The sequence below is a fragment of the Cheilinus undulatus genome, linkage group 10 (genome assembly GCF_018320785.1).
Source record: "Cheilinus undulatus linkage group 10, ASM1832078v1, whole genome shotgun sequence".
Classification (NCBI taxonomy): Eukaryota; Metazoa; Chordata; class Actinopteri; order Labriformes; family Labridae; genus Cheilinus; species Cheilinus undulatus.
In genome coordinates this window covers 46,044,240-46,069,080 of record NC_054874.1, presented here as the reverse complement: position 1 = coordinate 46,069,080, position 24,841 = coordinate 46,044,240, and the positions used below count along the sequence as shown (strand labels likewise).

Genomic DNA, 24,841 nt, shown 5'->3' with positions numbered 1-24,841 from the left:
ATGAAACACTGCGGCCTAACCAGCCACATTGACAGCTCTGTTTAACTGATTTAGTTTCCAAATCCCTGGATTGACTTCCTGTAAGACACACAGCAGCGCCCGGACAGCCTTTCATAGAAAAAAACGGCTGATTCAGACGCAGCATCACACATCACCAGCTGTCGTCTCAGCACAGAGAGAGGAAGATGTACTGTAAAATCAATTTTTCACTTTACTGATCATCTCCAGGAAGATATAATATCCCCCGACAAGGTTGGAGATTTCATTCCCTGTGGGGCCAGCCATGCAAAAAATATCTTTTACTCGTAGAACTGCGAGGAAAAATGTGCACACCAAAATGTCATGTTACACAGGAAAAAAAGGATCGCCTATGCAGGAATTTCACAGACATTTTTATCTATTCATCCATTCTTACATCCATCTTCTGCGTGTTTATCTGGGTCAGGGCCGCACTGGAGCCCATCAGTCATTTAAAGGGCCATCCTTGACTTCCTCTGGTGCTCGCTCATACGACGCCTTATGTGTCAACTGAGTGGAAATCACATGCAGAGATGCAGAGAGGGAGGTCAAGGTGGAGAAGGTTCAATTGTTCTCTCATTCATCCTTATTTGAAGCAGACACAGGAAGCTGCTTTCACGCAAGCAAGCAAGCAGAATGAACACTTCACAAGGACAACACGAGACAAGCAGTGAGGTTGGCGACATTTTTCTTCAATGCTTTGGTACTTTTTTGAAACCACATACATCAAACAATTCAACATCCGTTTCTTTTTCCAATCTATTCTACCAAAAAATACCAGGGTTGTGGAAAAATATCACAAAGAGTCATATTTTCAGGCCAAGGCAACCATTAGCAAAGAGAAAAAGCACATACAGTGCTCAGAGGAGGGCAACTGACAATGAGATCAAGTAGAGAGGAAATAATGACTAATAATATCAGTGACAAAGAGAAAGTATGTTATTTCCTGACTGAGTCACGCTGTTATGCTGTCATCGCTAACTTTTAATTTACCAGTTGGCAATAAGTTTGTCTCATCAAGATGCATATGTAAACGTTAATGCTCATTTCAGACAGAGAATAAATGAATTAATTAATTTATTTTATTGTCATGTCACCAAAAACAACAAATTAGCTAAGCAAACTCCTGAGACACATAGAGCACACTTAAAAAATAGATTAAAATAAGAGTAGATGTACCCAGATCATAAAAATACAATTTCCATCAGGATCACTCTCATCATACATTTAACCATTTTGTTGCAAAATGGAGGTACAGTTTAAAGCTGGGTTTACACCAAAAGATTTTCACAGTCACTGACTAAAAACTGAAAGTCTTTAGTAAATTTTAGGAGTCTTACTGGAGTCATGGCGCGCTCCAGTCATCTATATCAATAAGTTTAAGGTGGTGATCTGCACTGTTTTATATTAGTCTTTTCATAGTCTTGGACTTGATCAAACGTGTTTGAAATGATCGCAAGTCACAGTGACATAACACTATCAACAACCAATAGATGAACTCTGACATAGCCGGAAACAGAAAACCTGCTGGTCAAAACAACCACAAAAGTGGCAGAGCGGCATGGACGAACAAGAAACACCGGCAGTGAAACATCGAAGGTCCTGACCGTCCAAAAAGAGGAGCAGCTGGTGAAGCTGTGGGCAGATCAGCCCAGCTTGTTCGATGTGAACTGTCCAACATATCACAACAGAATGGTGAAGGAAAAGAGATGGACTGACATTGCAGAAGCCCTGCAAATAAAAGCTTTATGCTATAGAGGAAGAGGCTGGGGTGGAGGAAGGGAAGCTTACAGATGGGTCTTTTTGCCACATCTGCGCCTTACTTCGGACTAAGTGTTCAGCCCAATCATGCCTTAGAGTGCTGTTGGTATTCTATTATACTCCATAAACTCAAATTTAGCTTAAATAATCTATTATATTTATACTTGATTTCAAATAAACATGGACAGAGTAGTAAAATTTGTGTAGTCTGGATGACACTAATTTCCACTTTTTCCAATGCACAGTATCTCAGATAACTTTAACTCAAAATGTATTTTTGAGCTGTAACACCTTTGTTTGGACAGGACAGGGGATAGAGAAGGAAATCTTGGCAAGGGAGAGGGAAATGAAGAGACATGGAATGGCAGATTCCAATCCCAGACACTTGCTTGGAGGACTACAACAGACTAAATTCTACGCCATCAGTGCTCTTCACAGGAAACTTTTGCCCACTTGTTCTTTTGCTCTGGACTTCAACAGTCCTCAGATGATAAATCCTGATGATTTAGTTAACCTTTACTCAAGTCAACCATCAGGCCAAATTCCAAACCAAATACATGAATCTCTGTTGCACCAAAAAGAAAATACCAATATTTCTTTTTAAGGTTAGAATACTGATGTGGGCCATCCTTCAGAGCTTCCCTCAGGGTAAATGTAATATTTCTGTGCCTCAAGAAGAACAAAGGCCACATTGTTTGTTTTATCTGTCACTTCTGTGCTGCCTTTGGGGCTTTATTGCTCTTTTTGAGGAAATGTACTGTTTTCCTAGAGAGTCACACTGGGCAGTAACCTTTCTGTAAAGTTCATTTACACAAACAATTTAAACAGCCGAATAAGACTCAATTTGAGGATAAGCTATAGAGTTGAATATCTTTGCTGACTTGCACTCTTGGCTCTCAGGGGGACAAACTCAGACAGAAAAGAGGTTTTCAGAGCAGCTAAGTAGCCAGCAGACTCTCCCTCCAGGGCATGCTGAGGAGGAAAATGACCACAAAAACAGATGTCGTTTCCAGCAGCAACTTCCTCCTGTAATTGCTCCGAGGCATAATCTAAGTTGATTTAGTTTCTCTACTTGTCCTGTGTGTGCCTAAGGGTCTCCTTCAGGTACCCGACCTGCCTCAGCAACTCTGACAGGACTAAAACGCTGCATGCACAGAGCATCAGGTCAAGTTTCCTGCAGAGAGAACATAATTTTCTCTCATTTGACCTGCTGCTGTGTTATTTAAGTCACTGCTCAGAGGTTGTGACAGCAGATGAGGGTCGGAAATGAAGATGTATTGATTCTTTCTTTGATGCACTTGCTCTTAAACCCCGCTGTGCAAGACAATAACTTCTACAGAAGTGCAGCTAATGTTAAAACTCCTTGGAAAGGGCACCAACTATGATAAGTACACTAAAAGTTGCACCGAACCTCCAACAGAGAAACTTTTTTACACTCAAGAATGACAGTTTGCTTTGCAGTTTTCAGGTTGACATGAACAAGAGGAGCTTTCAAAGCTCTACTGGTGTTACAGTCTATTTTGCAACCATTTAAAGTGATGCTAAATGCCATTTTTATTGAGCATTTCTTGTTGGGTTTTCATTAAAAGAAGTGTCTAATAAGCTAACTGGAGAGCTGGACGTAGATTTTTCAAATTAGCTGGACAAAATCTGGGACACTAAATAAGTTGCTGAACCAGATATTGTTGAGTCCTGTGATGCCCTGCTGATGAGACAGTGAGTCACGTTAGCCTGTTGCTGTCACACTAATTATGTCCCAGGTGGTGAAGACCCTCATGGGTGGCTAATGATGATTATTATTCTTTTTATCATGTTGCCAGCAGATCAAAATTGCTCGGTAGTTGATTACTACTCTTACTTCTGCTCATAGTAATATCTCATATCACTGTAGTGTGATGACTAAGCCAGTTATTTGCTCTTGTTGCTGGCTTGATTTTATTCTCACAGCAAATTAACTGCTCCAGGGATTCAGTCAGAAACAAGCCAACCAACTCAATGGCGTAGGTGTGCACCATACCGGATTACTGCTGATATGGGAAAAGCACCAGGTCTATGAAACCTCCCTCCTGCGGTTGCATGCTCTCATCTGCTCTGTATGAGGAACATGCATCATTCCTACCAACTGGAAGAGATGAATTGTTGCTCCTGTCCAAAGGGAAAGGGTGATGTGCAGGCGAGTAAGAACCCAAGTAAGGTCCTTACACTGATTCTGCTGAACAGGATCCATGACCCACTACACCAGGGGTGTCAAACTCAAGGCCCAGGCGTCGAATCCAGCTGTGGTGCTGTTGTACCCGGCCCGCAAGATCATATCATATTTTTATTGTAATTGGCCTGCTGGTATGAGGTCTGCAGATTTACTTCCGTATATAAACATGTAAACTTAACCTTTAAAAGGTGAAAAAGTAAAGAGCGAGAGAAAAAGTCAGGAATGTGGAAAATAAATCAATTTGTTGTTTGACTTTTAATTTCATATAATGACCTTTTAAATTCCTAATTTTGTCTTTTTACATCAAAATTCAACCTTTTGCATTCACATTTGTGAATTCAAAGTCATATTTTGACCTTTTCAACTCACTTTTTCCAGTTTGATCTCACCTTTTGACCTTTTCAACTCCTAACTGCCTTTAATCCCACATTTTGACCTTTTAGACTCACACTTCGAAATTTTAACTCATGTTTTCACCCTTTAAACTAATAATTTTGAATGTTATGTAATATTTCCATTCTTAAAGCTCTCAACTTCGATATTCTATCTCATATATTTGCCCCTTAATATCATGATTTTGACATTGAATTGTGTGTTTTGACCTTTTGAACTAATAAGTTTGTCTTTCATCTCAGATATCGAGCAGTTAAACTTGTAATTTTTCTCTTCAGTTTATGGTTAAATGTTGACCCTGTTGGGCTCTCAGGTTAGACCTTAATTCAGAATCTGGCCCCTGCTGTGATTAAGTTTGACACCCCTGCACTACACCAACATCAGATCACTGATCTGGTCTTTGCTGATGATGCTAGGAATCCTTGTGGAGACTGTTAGGCCGAGCTCAACCACTGACTTAGACTTCGTATTGGGCGATGGGTTCGCTGAACAAGACAGTGTGGCCTTATCGGTATCTGATCATGAGGATAAAAGTCAGTCTTGAGTCCTTGGTTCTACCAGTCTTACTGTACCTTTGTGAGGCTTGGATGCTGACTGATGGTGAGAGGCATCAGCTGGACTCCTTTGTGATAATTTCTCTTCGGTACATTTTTGTCTATTACTGGCAAGACTGTGCCCCTAATGCTGACGTGCTCAGGAGGATGAGGATGGGAAAGGTCAGTTGCTTGATACGGAAACGGCAGCTGCACCGTATAGTGAGTGCCTAGGACCTGGTTGGCTGGTCCAGATGCCAGGGGCAGCTCAAGAAGAACCAGAAAATTTCCCAAACAGTCGCTTTTCTAGATTATTTGGGGTCCTTTGGGGCTTTCCTAGGGCTGCCCTAAAGAGACAGAAAATGTGAGGAGAGAGTGGAGGATGGCATGCATCAAGCATCAAGATCAGGACTCAAACCTGCCACTTTTAATGGAAAAAGCCATCATTTATTCTCGCCTGTTTTTTTTTTATCAACCTCACTGCGTTCCTATCAGGATTCTCTAAGCATTCAGACTTGGAGACGCATCACTGCAGACCCAATCAGTGCAGATGCTCAGCAGTGACCTGCAGAGGACAAACCTTGTCCTCCAGCAGAGAGACACGACCTCAAACCTGCAGGTTCTGACCCTCATCCTGACCGTATCGTCCCTGCTGGGACTCGCTCCAATGCAAAGATGGAGGGATGCTGAATCCATCCACAAAGAGCCGGGTATTTGATACCCCTGTCGCTGGTTTTCTGTTTCTACCAGGCTCTAAATTCAGCGTGATGTTTTACTGCAAATACACAGGCAGCGGTTTGAGTTATTTTGACAGGCGGGGAAGTCTTTATTTGTCTCTCTGAGTTATCTCACGGCCAGAGAGCCTCGATAGGCATCTGGGTTCTGCTGCTGGAGAGGAGCTGGGCGATGAATATCCGATCATATCTGCATGGGAGAGGAATCCTGTGACACAACAACATTCCCTCATCTGCCAACACCGAGATGAGGGTCAGCGATACACGACTGGGGATCAGACCACGGGGGAGAAGACTAGAATAAAAAGGAACAGAAACACAGTCTCCAGTCTGGTTATGCAGCCTTCAAAGCAAGACTGAAAGAAGACCGCAGGGTGAGATGTCACGACTCTCACAATTAAAAAGATAATTAGAGGAGAAGAAAAGAAAAGAAGAGGATTGGTTGAACTTAAACTTGACAGGCCATCAGTGATAATTACCAAATTACTTTTTCAGACCACACAGGGAGAAAAACGCAGCACAATTATCTGAGGTTACAACAAACACTTCAGCTCTGATTGATTGAAAATGCGGCTGTCAGAGCTACTGAAACATGGCATAAATCACAGAGAAGAGAAGGAAAATCGCCTAATGATTTTACTCAACTGCAGCTCACATCTCTGCTTTTTGTCAAAGATAAATTCAGAACAAATACAAGTCACTCCATTTGTCTTACTGCCACATCTCATAGCTACTATAGGTATAAAACTAGCTCACAATAAAACAGTGAGTCATATCATGGGTGAAGGAGACATGGTTTACAATGCTGTATAAGAGTATTTGCAACCTTCCTGATTTTTTTCTGCATATTTGCCATACTTACACTTTCTGATCATCAAACCAATGACCTGAGTAAATACAAAATGCAGCTTTTAAATGATGAAAAAAGTGATTTAATGTGATTAACCACATTTTTTGGAAAGCTGAGTTGAGTTTGGCTATCCAGGCCCAGGCCTGATTACTGGCAGACTTGTTGAATCCAGAAATCCCTTCAACAGAAAATGTCTGACAAAGTGAAGTAGGCTTAAAGATCTCACAAGGCAACACATCATGTCATGGTGTCTTCTAAAGAAACTAATATCAGGGGCCTTGATTCAGAGTGCACTTCAGCCCATAGACCGGTTTGATTTGGACAGCAAACGTACCATCCAGCCCAGACCCACTTGGGAAGGTAGTCTTGGGCATGAGTCAAGTGGACTCTGGCATGGTTCGACTGAGATGTTAATGCAACGTGAGTCATTATGTAACAAGGTTACGATTCACCTCACGGATGAGATGCAAAGGCATCTCCTGTCTCCTCAAAAACCGCTGTATCCACGAAACCCAAGACCATTTAATCCTCAGAGCTGCATGCAGATGTGTTGATATGAAGAGCGACATTGCTGGCATCTTAAAAAGTGATTTTAAAAATATTCATGATGGTGTCAGGATGGACTTTTTTGCTGTGTTAAAACACAAACAATCTTAGCTCAGGTCATGACAAGGGTGGTTGCCGTGGTGGGGAGTGGGGTGCGCCATGGCACAGTTCGAATCGATAGAACCTGAAAGCACACTAAGACTTTGAGACGGCAGCTAACCACTGTGGGTCATTACCCACAAATGGAGAAAACTTGGAACAGTGGTGAACCTTCCCAGGAGTGGCTGACCTACCAAAAGGACTCCAAGACGACTCATCTACAAAGTCACAGAAGAAACCAGAACAACATCTGAAGACCTGGTCAGTGTTTATGATTCAATAATATGAAAAAGAATGAGCAAAAATGGTGTCGATGTGAGAGTTCGAAGGCCAAAAGGAACACCAAAGCTTGTCTTACACTGGGTATGGGTGAACTTTTGGAAGGTGTGTGTGTCCTGTTACATCTGGAGTTAAATTAGCACAGGATTTCATCAAAAGAACATCATATCAGCAGTCAAACAAGGCAGTAGTAGTGTGATGGTCTGGGGCTGCTGTGTCAGGACCCAGACCACTCGCCATAATCGATGGAACTATGAATTCTGCTCTCGACCAGAAAATCCTCAAGGAGAATGTCAACATCAATTTGCGACCTCAAACTCAAGCTTACTTTGGTTATACAGCAGGTTCCAAAACCCACCAACAAGTCCTCCTCTGAATGGCTTGAAAAAAAAAATGAAGGTCTTAGAGTGGTCTAGTCAAAGCCCGGACTTTAAACAGACAGTTCATGCTCAAAACCCCTCCAATATTGCTGAATTAAAACCATTCTGCAAAGAAGAGTGATGGAACAGAAGAGCCATTCTTCAATGAAGTTAAATAGTTAAACTTAATACCTTTGTTTTGTATGTTCAGCCCTTGAGCCAGCCATAACACGACCTACAGTAGGTTAACACTGAATTACCGATATGACGACTGCCTTCTTTGGGGTTCCAACATCTCTTCAGAAACCAACAGTAATGTCTCTGACCGTTCTTGTTTTGTAGAGTCTAGGGTTAAAAATGTCACAGCATTCAGTCAGACTCCAAACAACGACCAGGACTCCTCTGTTTCTGGACACTATATAAATGTCAGAAGAGGTAGTACCCAGCTCCAGCAGATTTGAGACAACTGAAAGTCTCCTCAGGGTGCAGAGAAGGTCTGCTGAGTGCTGGCGCAGGCCGAGCCTGGCACAGCAAACTGAACAGGAGGAAGCTCGGTGTTTCTCTTCACACGCTGCTGCTCTGCCTGGCAGGAAACGGCCTGGAAGAACCCTGATGTGTTTCCTGAGAGGCTCAATGGGAACGAGACACTGACGCCTCCTGATTACCTCTTCATCCAAGCACATTGTCTTTTATGTCTCTCTCTGAAGGTCTTTCTCTTTGGATGCCGAGAGAAAGGAGAACGATAGGAGGAGGATAGGAAGAGTAGAGGAGGAAGAAGAGGGATGGCTGAGCATCCTTCCTGTGGTGATCTGGCTGGTGATGAGAGGAGAGGCGCTGCTGATTTATCCTCACAGAGAGAAAATGTCCTGCTGATACAGCTGACACCAAGACCTTTTTTTCCTCTCATCCTGCCTCTCCTTCTCTTTTTTCATTCATCACTCCAGGGACACTTAAGCTTCTGTGGTTGCAAGGTTGTATTTTCTATTCGTTTGTTTGCAGTTATTCTTTTCTTTGGTCTTTCTGCTCGTTTAGACTCTAAATATTCACTAAAAACCTAATAAAAACAAAACATAATGCAAGATGGTAAAGTTCTGGCAGACATTTTCATTACAAAATAATAGTCTTACTGTTTATGGTTCAAAACCTGTCATAGTTGGTTCTCATGTGAGCAAGATTAGAAATTTGTATAGTTACGGGTGAACATGCTGGATCTCTAATTTCCAAACTGTAACAAATTTAGACAAATTTCGTACTGAGTGAAAATGGACAGGTGTTTTTATTTTAAATAATTTGAATCTGATTTTTTTGCTCACATGTGACTCATATCAGTCACATTTGAAACTGACCTTTTCAAATCAGAAACAGGCCACTTTCGAATGTGGATGTATATTTAGATACATATCTGATCTTTTGGAAGCTGACTGCAGTGTGAACAGACACCAAAATTAAAAAAAAAACAGATCAAAGATCAGAAATGAGCATTAAGGTCTGCTGTGCGAATGTTGCCTAAGGCTCATACTATACAAATTCAGCCAGATTTAAGACCGACTGCAACGTCGCAGTTCATCACTAAAAATCAGAGCCCAATTTTAAAGGGGACATATTATGCAAAAAACTGTATTTCAGGCTTTTTTTAAACCAAAATATGTGACCCTGGCATGTCCACAATCCCCCTCCAGTACAAAAAAAATGAGGTCATGTGGGGGTCACATCCAATAAGCCACATTCACAGGCATGTTTTTGTGGAGCTCTGAGACCAATATGAATTTGCCTTAAAAGGGTAAAGTATGTGCCCTTTAAGCATCGGGAATGACAGATGGTTTTGTAGTATGACATAATTAACAAAGCGCTCAAGACGCCCACAACTAAGCATGTCAGAATGTTTCTTACATTGTCGTCTAGTTTGACACCCTGATCTTATGTTAGTAATGTGAATCTTGACATCTACCAACAGAAGAATATTTGCTCTGTATCTTTGCATCATCATTTACATGATTCCTTACTTTTTTATCCAGTCAGAAAACCTACAGTATATGTACATTTTCTTTTATTTACATTATTACATGCATACCTTAAGTTCTATCTAGGGAGAGCCAGTCCATGTTGTCCACCTCTTGATAAATCTATAACCATTATCAATGATCCAATCCATAATGGTTTCTTGTTTCCTTCTACAACCGCTACAAATACATGGAGCGCTTTTGGTGCAAAATGTTATTGACACTCTTTGACCCGCCGCCCAAATGACCTGTGAACTCTCACACAGTCGCGAAGACAAGGATAGCATCAGCACACGCTGAGCGGTCAGGATCATTCTTTTAATGTGGCTAGGCTGTCAGGCAAGATTTTTGTTGTGTGGTTTGAGCCAGCCTTAAAGCATCCTAATTTGGGTGATTTTTGCATTATTTGCCAAAGTTTCAGTCAGGATCGTTGTTTTGTTTTCAAAAAACGTTCCACATTCAGCTTCTTTCAAAACAACTGCTGTGGACACTGATCAACAAAAGTGACCAGAAAGGCTGTAGCATACATGCCAGGTCAGGCTGGTTGTGTGAACAGAGGGGGGCAGAGGACAGAACCCTGGGGAACGCCAGTAAAAACTGGGAAAGGAGAGATTTGAAAGCTTTAAGTTGTATGACTTGAGTACAGTCAGAGAGATATGATTTAGACCAGTGCAGGGTCGTGTTTGTTATTCCAATGGAGGCTAGCGTGAAGAGGATGTGATGGGAAATGGTTACAAGGGTTGCCCTCAGATCGAGAGGATGAAGATGGTCCAGAGTCTGGAGTCAGCTGGATGTTTCTACATTGTAACTGTATTAATTTCTATAAAAATGAAGCTAGGTCAGAATTTCCAGTGCTTTTCCATATATATCTACCAGCTAAATGTCTGTGTGTACTGTGTAGCTGCAAGTAGCTACTCTTTTGTTTGTGTTGGGCATCTTTACATTAGATCTTTTTGAATAATAAGTTCTCAGAAATGTTTTAGACCACCTATCAGCAATAACAGTGGAGGAACAGACATTTTCCCATGGTCTTTCCTCTCAAATATACCTGGAAAAACAGGCTTGAAAATGACCACAAAAATCATTATTTTCCATTCTCAGAGGAACCATCAGGACAATCAAGGTGAACCAGGTCAGTCAGCGCTAACAGACACGGCTAACTAAAGCTAAGCCTTAGATTCCCCCTCTGAGGCATGTCTCGTCTGTGACAGAAAACATGCTGTGAAAGAAAAGACCTGTGGATTAGACCATCACCTCAGTTACCCTACAGACAGAGGACTCACTGCCGTCACCATCACTTCAAAGCTCTTTGAACAGCCTCGCTATCATGTTGTGTCATGGACAGTTGCTGTGCTCGGGCTTTGAGCTTCAACAAGAGACACTACAACTTCTTAGTAAAAATGACTTCAAGTCCAAACCAATAAACTTCTTTGTGACTCCAGACTGTAAGGTGGTGCAGCCATCACCAGTAGAATCATGCATGTTGTTTTGGTTGCTTTGCTGGATTAATAGACTCATTTTCAGTTTGTTTGGTAAGCAAGGAATTGTATACAGTGCCATTAAAAAGAACCTGATAATGTACTTCTCACTTTAGGGTAGTATATCACACTATTTCCTGAAGTGTTCGCAGAGTCTGACTTTGGAAAACACCCAATCGAGCCGAAAACGGCAACACTTCATATCAGGCTTTGTTCTCAATCCCACAGGAAAGAAGTGAGATCTTTCAGGGAAGAAATCCACTGAAAAACACAGAGAAGAAAGCTTTAACACTGAACACAAGAAAATGAAGACCACTGGTTTCAACCTTTGATTTAACACGCGCCAGTCGAATCAGTCAGAGTGCCCCAGCATGTCTTTTAGGAGGCTGCTGAACACATATCACATTACTCCATCAATAGAGAGGCTCCCACTGAACTATAGCACGCTTTATTACCATTTAAACCACTTACAAAAGTTTTGTAAATGTTTATTATAAGGCTGGGAATATCTATATTCAGACTTGTGTTTGTGCATTGAACCAGCTGTTTCATATACATTGCTCTGCAATATGCATGTTAGATAGCAACACTTGAGGAAGTTACAATGACTGCATCAGAAAAAAGTGACAGCAACACCATCATAAGCGGTTTTTAAGCTGGTAAAAATAGTTGTGTGTGCATTCTCTGTTCATAATTTCTCAGACATTTAACACTATGACTGGATGCAACAGTTCCAGACTAACGAACACAAAGTTTTGCTGGTTTCTACTTTACTCTGTCTAGCAGTTTGCCTGCTAAATTTTAAAGTCAATACTGCAGTGCAAACACATGCAGTTCTGTATCCTGAAGCCCTTGAAGTCCCATTAACACCCATGCCAAAATCCCCTTTTGTACAACAGAAGATCAAGAAGGAGCTAGTGCGGACATGAGCCCAACTGTCGCTAATTTTAACCTTGTTACCCATCAGTTTGTCAGTTTGCAGTTTGATATACGGACTGCAGGATTTTATTGCATTATAAGTGTCAGATAACCTGATTTGTTTCACACATCCATCTGGAAAACTTCCCATAGACGGTGTTTGGGAAAGGGCAGAGCCTTTGAAAAAAAAAAACTTGGAGGAGGATTGGATTAACGTTCTGTGTGTCACACAGTATTTTCTGTACCTGAAAATACTGCCTCTTACTCCTGATTGGTCCTGTCACTTTCTAACCGGGCCCAAACTGTTCAGATGGGAGCTTTGCAAGATGAAAGTGCGGAACGCAGAAATCCTTCTGCTCTGCAAAGTTGTGTCAGACTCTTTAAAATATAAGACTAATTACAGACATTACATTTTTTTCATTACTGTTAGACTAGTTCTTCATGATATACAAAAATTTTAGACATTCTTAACTCTGCAAGCCCTTTGGTAACAGCCGTCCCAGCTTGAATTCAACAGCTAAAAGCCACATCCAAACTCCGACCAACAGATTGAAACTCCCCTGAGAAACGTGATGTTTTAGAGGCCAATTGAGAAAATCTGTGGCTGATCAATAAAATAAATCACAGCACCTTAGTGGAAAATAAGTCTTGGAAACAGTGAAATCACAAATTGATGATGTGTAACCGTAAAAATATCAGAGAGTAAATCCATTCCTGTATTGTTTATCCTGGCCTGCCTCTGCTCCGGTATCACTCACTGCTGCCGGACTCTGCTGACCTTTAGAAAATAACTTGTCTACTGTTTATATGGAGGCTCATTCAGATGGATGATGGCTGCAAACCACATGCATTCTACACAGCAAGCCGGCGCTCCACAAGTCAGCACTTCGGCACAAGTGGCAATATGGAGAATGTCAGAAATCATTTCCTTATGTGTTTGCTTTTTAGCTCGCCTGAAGCAGGAGGAGAGGGAGAAACTCTGATCTATGGGAGGTCATTACGCAGTGATCTCTCAGCTCTGATACCAGCTGATTCTTCTGCCATGTGAAGGAATAAATATTAATAGTTTTCTCCTCCATCCTCTGTCTTCTTTAAGAGATCATTACCCCCATTTGTGTGGAGCTTGTTTTTCATCAGGACCTGAAGTTTGTTCTGTTCTCCTCACCTCACCTGCTCAGCAAACAGCTCTCGATCAATACTCGGCTCGATACCAGAGTGTGTGCATGAGTTTGTCCATTTCCCCTCACCTGTGATATCGAACCACTTCTGCCGGTGCGTCTCAGTCATGATGATGCCCACCATGTGAGTAACAGGCTCCGTCTCCATGACTGCGAAGGTGAAGTGGGGTTCATCGAAGGTGATTGGCTCGTCGGAGGGTGGGGGGCGGGCGATCCACTCGATGTCGAGTCTCGCTGTGGAGGAGCGGGGTGGGCTGCCCTTGTCTGTAGCTTTAATCTGGAAATCAACACAATTAAATAAATATAATGGTGTTTCAGGAAAGTTTCTGTTAAAGTTAGCCAAACAAGATTCACACAATTCACAAAAATATCCTGAAAAACCTCAAAAACTCAAATCAAAATAAAGTCAATTAACTTAATTTTGATGAAAAATATCTCATTACAGCCACATTCAGCTGCCAGTTGTAATTTTAAAATATGAAACAGCAAAAATAATGGCCAGATTGCTTGCACTAAAGATTGCTTGCACTAATGTCTCGCAACCCCCCAAGCGGGGGTATCTGCATACTTTGTCATTCTCATTTAGCACTGTTTTGCCAGTTTATATCTATTTTTCTTCCCATTTCACCAAATTTCCACCCATTTTTGCCAATCTAAAGTAAGTTCAGCCACTTTTAAACACCCTTTTACCACTATTTATGCCCATTTTTTGCCACTGTAACCCATGTTTGCCTTTTTTTGTTACTTTTTGCCATTCTTAAATCATTTTGCCACTTCTAACCAATTGCTGCTACTTTTGAGATCCAATTTTACCACCTTTAACACCATTTTTGCCATTATTAACCCATTTTCTCCATTTTTTAACACATTTTAATTCATTTTTTTAAACAAACTAGATTTACATTTTTAAGAAGGCTATTTACTACACAAATGATTTTAAAAAGAGACTTGTTTCACTGACAAAGGTGGATATTTTTTCAGGTTAAATATATAATATGGATATCCCAGCTTAACTTTACAATGATTCTTTTGACCTCCATGAGCCCCCAGTTTGGCTGGGCCCAGAAAGCTCTCCCCTTTATCCCTCCTTATGGACGGCCTTGTCTCCACATGACTATTCTTGAATGTGCATGAATGTGTTCAACCACCTTCAGGTACAGTGGGGGTCCCTGGTCTCTAGCACCTTTATTTTGGGGGTCACGTAACTGTTTAGTTGTCAATGAAATTGGACAAATACATTTGCCTGGAGTTGAGTTTTTGCAGTTTGATCATAGAAATATGATTAAAGCTCTCAAAACAGACTAAAAATGCCACAACCACTTTACACTTTATTAAGGAACCTCTATTCTTATTGCACTTATACAAGCCATCTGTGAACCCATTACAGTTTTGAATCAAGAGGAAACTTCTGGTGTAGAAAACTGAAAATCAAACTGATGCAGAAAAACTGCAGTTCCTTGAGTCGCCACTTGAGGCAGGCTGCAAAAGAACCTGTCTATGTATATCGTGCACTGCCGTGTCAATGTTTTTGCATAGATTTGGATATCTAGACTAGGGCTGAACAATCTGGGAAAATGAGCTAACTGCAATTTTTTCACTGAAGATACAATATGTAGAATTTTTCAGCACTTCTTAAGGCCTAGCTATTATAACCTTGGCTTGGATGCCTTCTTTTGCTTGTTTGATTTTTACTTTTCTACTCAGTAAATGATGCCGTTCCCTCATTATGAGAAATGTATGAATGATAACAAAATGTTGGTTTTTTGTTTAAAAGTTTTGGATTTTTCATTAGTTTTTATTTTTATTTCTATTTTACTATCTGTGTTCAATTTAAGTTTAGTTTTTATTAGTTTTGATCGCTAGTTTGTTAGTTTAATTTAGTATTTATTTTACAAAAATGCTTCGTTTTAGTTTGGTTGTTATTAGTTTTAGTGTTAGTTTTAGGTTTTTCACGGATAGATGTCGGGGCTGAGTGTCATACATTTTTAAAAACATATTAAAACAGGCTTCTCTTCACTTATCATTTAATTTACTCAATGATGATGTTTGAATACAACTCCAGGCATAAAACTACCACTATGTGAAGTCTTAACCAATCAGATCACACTCCCCAGATTTGGGTGTCGATGCCAGTCAGTATGGTTGTGTCAAAGAATAAAACTAAGGATATTTTGTCTCCTTTTTTATTTTATTCTGGTTAGTTTTGTAAGTGCACTATATAGTTTTAGTTATTTTTCATTTTTTGGTAAAGCTTAGTTTTATTTAGTTTCATTTAACTACAATAATTTTTGAATTTTAGTTTTAGTTATTTAGTAAGTTTTAGTTAACTATATCAACCTTGGTACAAGCTTTCCTTTAACTATGTGAAACCGGTCAGTTGTTTCTTTTATAGGTGCCACATGGCATTCAGAAGCACATAGCATGTGGTTTCAGTGGTTAGCAACATTAGCATGTACTGATTGTGGGATGTTTTACTGACATATAAGGGTGGGCCACTGTTGCCTTTGGCAGCCATGTTTCTCCCAGGGGCCATGGAAGCATGCAGCTGTATGCCAGATGCACACCAAAAGCAACTGTTCTGAGAAAGGCTGTTTTTTCAGGATACAACACAAGTCCAAAAATAGGCTTTAATCTTGCAGTAGTAGATATAACTTCTGGACTATGACAGATGACCCCAACCTTTGGAGTCATGTGGATGCACATTTAACATTGAAGAATCACTGTTGTATCCAAACTGTGTTAACAGGACTCAATTAAAACATGTAAGCACTAGACGTACACTTCCTTACCAGGCATCTCTTAATGACGTCTCTGTACGTCCTCAGAGTGGTTAAAACAGAGTTTTCAGATTTTTCTAAAGTCCTCTGGTGCTTTTCTTGAAGCTGATTAACCTCTCTATTTCTACAAAGCAGAGTGATGACAAGGACTGAGAACATGCACTGGTTTCAGAGCAGGTGTTCGAGAAGTGCCTTTCAAGGTGTTAAGCACGGGTAATTTAGCCTCTTTAGCGGAGCCGGTGGGCTCGGCCAAGACTTTAAAGTGTCCACACCTCCTACAGAGACACGCAAATGAAGCAGGACTCCTCAGAGAGAGTATTTACCCCCGTAGTCTATGAATACAAACTCATAATCACTCTTGGTGAAAGACCAGAGGCGTGTTTTGGCTGGTGCTGCAGGATGCACCGTGGGTAAATGACATAATAATAACTGACAGCTGTGGATGGAGCGAGGGAAACTCACCGTGAGGATGGTGTAGTTTCGAGGCCAGAAATCCCCGTGTGCTGTCACTACCCCCGTCACTGAGTCGATCTCAAACCGATCATCCTTGTTGTCGTGGAGCCTGTAGGTCACAACGGCGTTGGAGCCCTCGTCATCGTCACGGGCGAACATCCTGCAGACTTCCTGTTTACCGGCCTGCTCCCTCTGTTCAGGCAGTGTGACGTGGAAGAGTTTGTCGGTGAACTTGGGTCGGTTGTCATTGGCGTCTAGGACTTTGATCACGACGGTGGCAGTGGAGCGCAAAGACGGCGATCCATTATCAGAAACAATGACCTTAAAAAGGAAGGAGAAAAATGAGCATCATCACTAAAAACTAGCAGGGAAAGTGAGAATAAATACTACCATATGGACATTGTTTTGGGCTGTCAATTATTGGGAATGTGATTCAAATGAGGCCAAGCAAGAAATTTCAAACTGCATTCAATAGCTAATTATATTTCATTTATTATGGGGCTGGATACTTTATTGCTAACAGCCTTTAATATTTTTCTTTGAATGCTGAAAGTTTAAGCTGTTCTAAATACAGAGAGTGCGATCTAGTAAAAGGTCAGTGGAGACACATGTAGAAACTTTATTATCCCTCGTGTGAACAGACGTACTTAAAGCTGTCTGTTTGTGATCACATCACCCATGACACATGTTAATATTAGGTGTAAATATCTCCTAAGTGCCTGTTAGAGACACGTTTTACTCATGTTCTGTTGTTGCCGAAGATGTTTGAAGAGCGGCATGGGAGCTAACAGCCTGTAGAAGACATAGCTGTGGATTTATTGATGCTATGAACCTCTGCTGCTCCACAAAAACAGCAACTTTTATTATTTTTCTCAGCTTCAGCTGTGGGGGAATGAAAGTGTTGTTTTGAGGAGTCTCACCTCGACACTGTGCTCCGCTTTATTCTCCCGATCCAGGGCCGAGTGAGTGCTGATCACACCTGTACACACAAAGAGAGTTGCTGCTGTGAGCCTCAGTCCCGAGAAGTGAGAGTACTAATTACACCCAAACAAACAAACAAACAGACAGACAGGAACAGTTAGAAGTGTGAGTGCTACTGTTGTTTTAGGTGGCTGTGTCAGGGGATATTCTCACAGAGGTGCAGCACCTAAGAAAACACTTTTTGGTTTACAGATGTTCTTCCTTCTGCTGTGAAAGTATCTGTGAGTCAGCTAGTGAAATAACCTCCTGAGCATGTGCAGCATGAGTATGTGTGATGGTTTTTATAAGTCTGTTGAGGGCATAGACAAACAATGCGCTGCAAATCTTAAAATACTTGAGCAATTTTTCACAGATATCTCTGATAAAATTAATGAAGCCTATACTGCTCCTTAAAGCTTATGGACATAAATGACACCAAAATCATACATAACAACCAGGGGCGCAGCTAGGGATTTAGGGCCCCCAGAAAGAATATTACAACATATATATAGTATTCCCACTGTGTTGTAATGCTGCTGCTTGGGCTTAAGTATAAACCAGACTGCCCTGCCTGAACAGCCAATCAGGTGGCCCTCTTTAATGCCCATGCAGTGTCAGTTAAACATGCTAAATCTTCTACAGGACCATCTGATACAGGCTGAACCAGCAGCGGCAGACGCAGGGCTTACAAGTGGTTTGGTGAATCAGCATGTCTGTCTGAATCTCTGGCATTTGTCTGTTTCTGATTTGACCTATAAACTATGTGGCACAACTGGTTATTGACGCACATAGGTCTGTACACAGCTGTTTGTCTGCTGGTGCATCTGCACCTTGTGGGAAACCTCAGCCTTATAAAAAAATCGGGCACTTTGACAGCTCTGCAGATTCTTACAAATTTTGTGCATCTGTATAAATATAAAGTTAAAGTATGCTGAAAGTTTTGCATTATAAGTCTGTTTAACTTTAACCTGGAGCTACAAAAAATGCTAGTCTTAGAGTCTGAAGTCATCATGTAAAGGATTATTTAGATAAAAGATTTCCTGATGCAGAAGAAGCAGAAAAATTCATTACATTACTCTGGTTTAAAGCCTTTTGACATAAGCAGCAATGCCAACAAAACTGTGATTGTTAGTGGAATGGTAGAACTGCATAGTGACTAGGGCTGGAAAATTAATTGCAAATGAGATTAAATCTCACTATGGCTGGCTGCAATTTACATATTGCAGATGTTGTAAAATCGCTTTAACTTGAAATATGTAAAAATACCAGCTGAATACATTCATTTTTTGCAGTAGCAGCGATTTTATGCACATTTTCTTAATTAAGACGAGTGACATAACAAAAATAATCCCCATTCAATACAGTAATTGATATCAAATTTGCAATATGAGCAACAATAATTGTAATTAAATGTATTTTTTTTTTATTGTTCTATCTTGCTTAGCGTTTGTTCACAGAAGTCTTACCCCTAGCCGCTTTTGGCTGACAGCCAGCTGACACCATTTATTGCCTCACTGCTCCCACAGCCATTCACAGCACTTTCTCTCAACTCAGCAGCCAATTTAAAGGTGACGTACTTCTCACTAATCCCTGCTTGCCTCAATGCTGATGCATCAAGCTGCTACTGGCTAAGCTTCCCCTCCTCCACCCCAGCCACCTCCTTTATGGCTTAAAGAGGGGGTATTATACTTTTCCGGTTTTTAAAACATAAATATCAAGTCACAATGTTGGGTGTCCATACTTTACGTATGCAAATTTTCAAATCGCAAGATAAATGTATGCGGCAGTAATCTTGGATTTAGCGTGTAAACTGATGAAAACAGTTCATTGAAAATCTCTCTGAGATTCTCCCAGTGTTCTCCGAAGACAAGATTTCGATGGAGCAAACTGATGAGGTCATCACAATAGGATCTCCTGACTGGTTCGTGGCCCGTGCTGCCGGCAAAGTGGAACAGACCGCCCCCACAAGGCCTTTTAGCATTTAGCATTTAGCAACACAGTAGTTAAACACTTACCACACAGATACATCCTGCGCTGCTGCTGGTTTTATTCCCCCTCCAAACTATCAGGGTCAGACTCTGGGTCTAACACATATCAAGATTCGCCATAATTCACTCATTTGGACCTGTTCATTCAAAGTTTACAAGTACTAGCCTAGCAATATAGCCACATTGGAGGGGGCAGACACAAAACATTGAGTCATGTCGCTGGCCAGCCTCCGGAAAATTGACCAATTTGAGGAAAGCAAGTCCATGGAGCGAGGGGAGTTAAAGAGACAGCAGCGAAAATGAAGCGTTTCAGATGGAGGTTAAAATGAGGGCTTTTCAGGACGCCAGTGTGAGAAACATGACGAGTTTTCTGAGCTGTAAACCATGTAAAGCTTCTATGTGTGTATCAGTGAGATGGTGTAGAGCCTTAAAAAAATAAGGCATAATACCCCCACTTTAAAGCTTGTTGCTCCCTCATATTCAGATTCATGCTACTATGGATTAATTGCTTCTGAGTAATTTCATTGTTATCAATGTCCGTCGCCATAAATGCATCTTTCCATGTGGGGGTTTCTAGCTACGCACTCTCAAGAAAGTCAAAGTACGCTGCTTGTAGTAGATCCATTTCGCAATAAAAATAAAATAATTAAATGTATGATAACAATGTTCCTGACTTAATGTAGGTTGTAATATTGAATGATGTATTGCTTGAAGTTGTTGAAAAATACACAAGATGAGGAACCCAATAATAATCGCATATCAAATCGCAATCGCAATATTGGAGGCAAAAATGGCACTTAGATTATTTTTGTTCAGCCCTAATAGCGACTGCCTGGTCCAGCAGTCTCTCCACTCCACCACATCAGTGAGATGCTTTAACTGCAGTAAGGAATGACACATTCACTGGTGGATTTAAAGACAAGTGATGTCATGATGAACTAATCTAATCTCAGACGAGTCAACAAATCTGTCGTAAGGCTCTCATTTGTTTTAGGGATTTAAACTTTGCTGGTTTAAACTTTGATGCCTTTATTTGATCATGCTTTCACGACAAATGAACTCTTACTCATGTAGATCAAAGTTCCCGAATGTTTAGCACCAAAACCCTTTCCAAAAATATGTTTTCATCTTTTAAAGGGAGGCAGAGTATCTCCAAATCTCCTGATGAAACAATCTGACACATTTCTAAATTAAATTAACTGATCTAAAAGTCAAAGAAATCTTTTATCCATGCTGGATTTCTGTCACTTTAATGTTTCAAATGATACCACTTATCTTATTTTGTAATCAAGTGTCTTTTTGTCTAATCCCCGTCTTTGATGTTTCCGTTTTTCTGCCATCGCTATCTCTCTTTAGTTTTTTCTGCAGCTGTGAGCCAATTTCTCTACCCAGCTTTTGACCTCGTCTCATCTAATCTAAATAAATGAAGTGAAGTGTTTTAGGGCCGTTATTAGCTCTAATAGGGACACCAGAGACGCTCAGAGACACACAGAGGAGGGCTGCGAACGCTGCCGGCTGAATAACAACAGAGGTCACACAGAGGAGTGTGTGGATCACAGAGAGATGAGTGTGTGATTGAGGGGTGTTTTTACCCTTCACACCAAAGTGAAGAGATGAGGGAAACCCCTCGTTAATTGCTGGTGTGAAATGATTATTGATTCAGCTCCTAACAAGGGTTTCAAAAGAATGGGACATGTCTCGCCTTTTGAAAGGATGAAAATCAGCTTCTATAGAAGCAACAGGATCACTTAAAGATGAAATCTGTCACACTGACAACCTACTTACACATACAAATGACTCTAACTGGTGATAAAGGTGACTAATTTTATTTTTTTTTAATGCACTTATCAAAGGCCAATCAAAAAGATTGAATAGGATAAAATCATCTGCATATAGGTGTAACTTTAGATGTAGCCTAACCTGGTTATATTGATTTCTGATTGGACAAATATAATTAAATAACACTTTATACTACTTAGATGCAATGCTGCACTATAGATCAACATATTATTCAACATGCATAACTGTTATCACATACAAATAAGTATTAATGCATGACAAGTGCTTTATAGAAGTTAAACTAAGTGTTAACAAATGTTTGGCTTTTTGTGAAGTTTTAAAATGTTGCTAATGATTATGAAATACTGAAACCCTTTTGAAGTATTCTCACATTTTTCTATGTAGTCCTTTGTATTTTACTGTCAATAAAATGTAATTTACTATCTTAATTTTATTACAACTGAAAAAAGAAATCAGAATTCAAGACACATCAGGTAACAAGAGGCAAAGTCGTCTGTTTTTCGGGGGTCTTCCCCAAAATAAATGTGACAGAGTGAATGTTCGTCCAATCACCTTCTGAGAATCTTCTTAAATGCCCTGCCCTTCAAAAACACTTTGTACGAGGTTTCCCAGATGAATGTGAAATGTACCCATGCAATGGAAAATGGAACAGTCCATCTGGTATGTCAAGCACTCCATCACATCATTTATTTACTTAACTATTTACCAGTTTCTTCTTTGAATGCAGGATTGAGACCTAAGTAAATATTATTTAAAAATGTTAGATCCAGTGTACTTGTCTGTTGGCCTCTTTGAAAAGTTTGCATTAAGACTTGTAAACTTGGCACCAAAATCCCATTGCCTTTGTGTATTTTATACAAATAATGTGTTAAAATGAAGTCAGAATAATTGCAGGTTATTTAAAAGGCTCATATAGTAGGTTTTCTACTTGAAATGGTTTGTTTTTTAATAACTTTCTATTTAACTTTTTAAGTTTGTGCACGCTCTAGCCTGTTTTTGTCTCAAACTGTCATCATTTTAATTTACATATTGTTCACATACATTGCTCTTTCATTCTGAATGCTGGTGTAAAGCAGCTTGGTTCAAGTTATGGCATCTAAAATACAGAATATAAAGTGATTTGACCTAACTAAACATGCCCCAGTAAGTAGCCTATGTGAAGTCTGTAAGTATTCTGGAAGGCCATTCTTTTGTTTCGTAATGATTAGTGTGACAGTGAAAAGGACGGCAGTATTCAGGGAACAGAGAGGGTTTTGTGGCGTGTAATAAAAGTCTCAGGTTGAAACCAACCTGGCTCTGATGTGGTTTTATGGCATGAGCTACAACCATTTGGCACACAGATCACTTCTAAAAGACAACCTCTGAGCACGGTGCCAAAAGGCTTCCATCACAGAGAAGGATGAGACGCAGTGAATCGTACAAATGTAGACAATCGTGCACACATTTCTCAACACATCCTTCATGGTGTTGTGCTTGATTTATCACATGAGAAGCAGGAGACATTAAGTAGAACAAATCTAACAGCTGTGTCCTAACTTCACTTCTGTTTCTCCACTGAACACCTGGGTAATTGGTGTGTTAAAAAGCAAGGCTTTAAAATTCACAAGTTTCCTCTCCAATTCCAACCCTGGATTGGTGCTGTGGGAGCTGGTTTGAGGACTCTAAGCTGTCTTCATGTTTCACCAGTAGTCCCAGCTTCATCGACCATGTCAGATATCAGGATTTGAGGAGCTTTTGCAACAATTTCTATAAATTTCCCAGCATAGAAATCAGATGTTTACACTGATTTTAAAAAGTCAGTATTGGGAAGCATCTTGTCTACGGTTTTAACAATACTAGGAAGTTAAATTCGGTCAAATGATGCCAGTTTCAAAACAGCAGAAGGATGAGAAATCTCAAGGATGCTTTCTTCCTTTCACTCACAGGAGCTTTTTATTAAAAATACAACTAGTATTGAAAATCGTACTTTTATTGAATCTAAACTGACGTCACATTTGGTGATGCAAGTTTCTGTGAGATCTGATGGCAGCTGTGCGGGCTCAACAACATAAAAGAGGACCTAAATGCTAACTATCAGCCAGGTAATGGCAGTTTTTAACGTGTTAGCATTAAGCTAACATACTGGTTTTTGTGTAAGCCAGTACTTTGAAATATATCTTAGAAAGTGCCGGTGACTCTCAGGCAGTGATTTTACTCGGAATGCATGTCCATAAACCTTAGTATCTTCTTTACATTTGAATCTTTCTCACAACAATTTGTGTCACTTTTTATGTGAATCATTGAGAGCAGCAGCGAGAATGCCTTCCAGGAGAGATTGTGTAGAAGTGTGAAGGGTTTTCCCATACATAAATTACTAACTGGAGCCAGGCTGAAGGGATTTAAAAGCACTACTCCAGCTCTGACTGGGGGGTTTCTCAACACTTAAGGCTGATTAATCTTTACAGACGTGAGCGCTGGATTGATTTACCTTAAGAAGTCAGTGACAACTCTTACACTGACGATCAGAATCATAAAGGCAGTTGTGTTCTCCTTGAGTTTGAACTTTCCTGTGGATGTGTCATTGTTTCAGCAGGTTGGGTTTTGTTAGGCTCAAGGCCAGGTGAGCACAGGTGAGGAAGCGGGCAGAACTCCAAGTACAACTCTGACTCTCCCTGATACTGTTTATATTCACCGCTTAAGTATACAGATCACCTCAGTGTCAGCGGGGAACGAGCGTTACATCTTTTAAAGATATAAAGAAAAGAATAACAAATTTCTAGTTAAACTCCTGAATGAGGATTTTTGTCGGTTGATATTCAGCTCAGCAGGAAAATCAACTTCCTGTCATTTTAAATTTAGCATTTGGTATTTTTCTTTCTCTTTTGCCAGAAGCTGGTTTGTATTTAATACCTCCTTCCTCCATAACAAAGTGTGCCAGCTACTTCTACCCTGCCTTTCAAAACATAAAAGTTCATCCTTAAACCCACCTCAGTTTTACTGTGCTATGTAGAGGGCTCTTATTCAACAACTAACTGTAAATCAAAATTCAATTAAGATTTGTATTCGTACATAATAAAAACACTTTATGTATACAGAGCATTCATGATGCTACAGTCGAAAAAATATATATTTTTATGCTCATTAATCTAGACTTAGCACCACATCATGACAGTGAAAAAATAATTTTAGATTTTTTGCAAATTTATTAAAAACTAGAAAAGCACTCAGAGAGCGCAGACCTCCACCATTAGCCCCATCTCCCAATAGTGAAGAATCCTTTAAAAAACATTCCTGGATTCAGACGGTGATCTAGATCACTCCCAAAATTTAATTTGCCGATTACTCCCTCCCCGGTGGGGTGGAGACACGGTGAGGCAAAGCACTGGCTTCACTACATGTGGACTGTCATGGCGGAAGCACCCATGGTCTCACCGGATGACTGAAAGTCATGGCAGAGGGTGAATATTCCTCTATTCCTCCCAGCATTGTGCGTATTCTCGCTACAGTTTGCTGTCTTTCTCTCTGTTAC

At 40.4% G+C, this 24,841-nt stretch overlaps 1 protein-coding gene across 1 annotated transcript in view; it reads right to left on the bottom strand.

Annotated features, from left to right (window-relative positions):
• The window catches only part of fat2 (FAT atypical cadherin 2), a 162,928-nt gene that overhangs the window by 121,365 nt on the left and 16,722 nt on the right, over window positions 1–24,841 (bottom strand). Inside the window, exons 3-5 of the mRNA XM_041797927.1 lie at window positions 17,506–17,564; window positions 16,595–16,906; window positions 13,425–13,632 (exon numbers count right to left, since the gene is read on the bottom strand). Of these exons, the coding sequence (XP_041653861.1) occupies window positions 13,425–13,632; window positions 16,595–16,906; window positions 17,506–17,564 (579 nt within the window). The remainder of the gene's footprint in view (window positions 1–13,424; window positions 13,633–16,594; window positions 16,907–17,505; window positions 17,565–24,841) is intronic.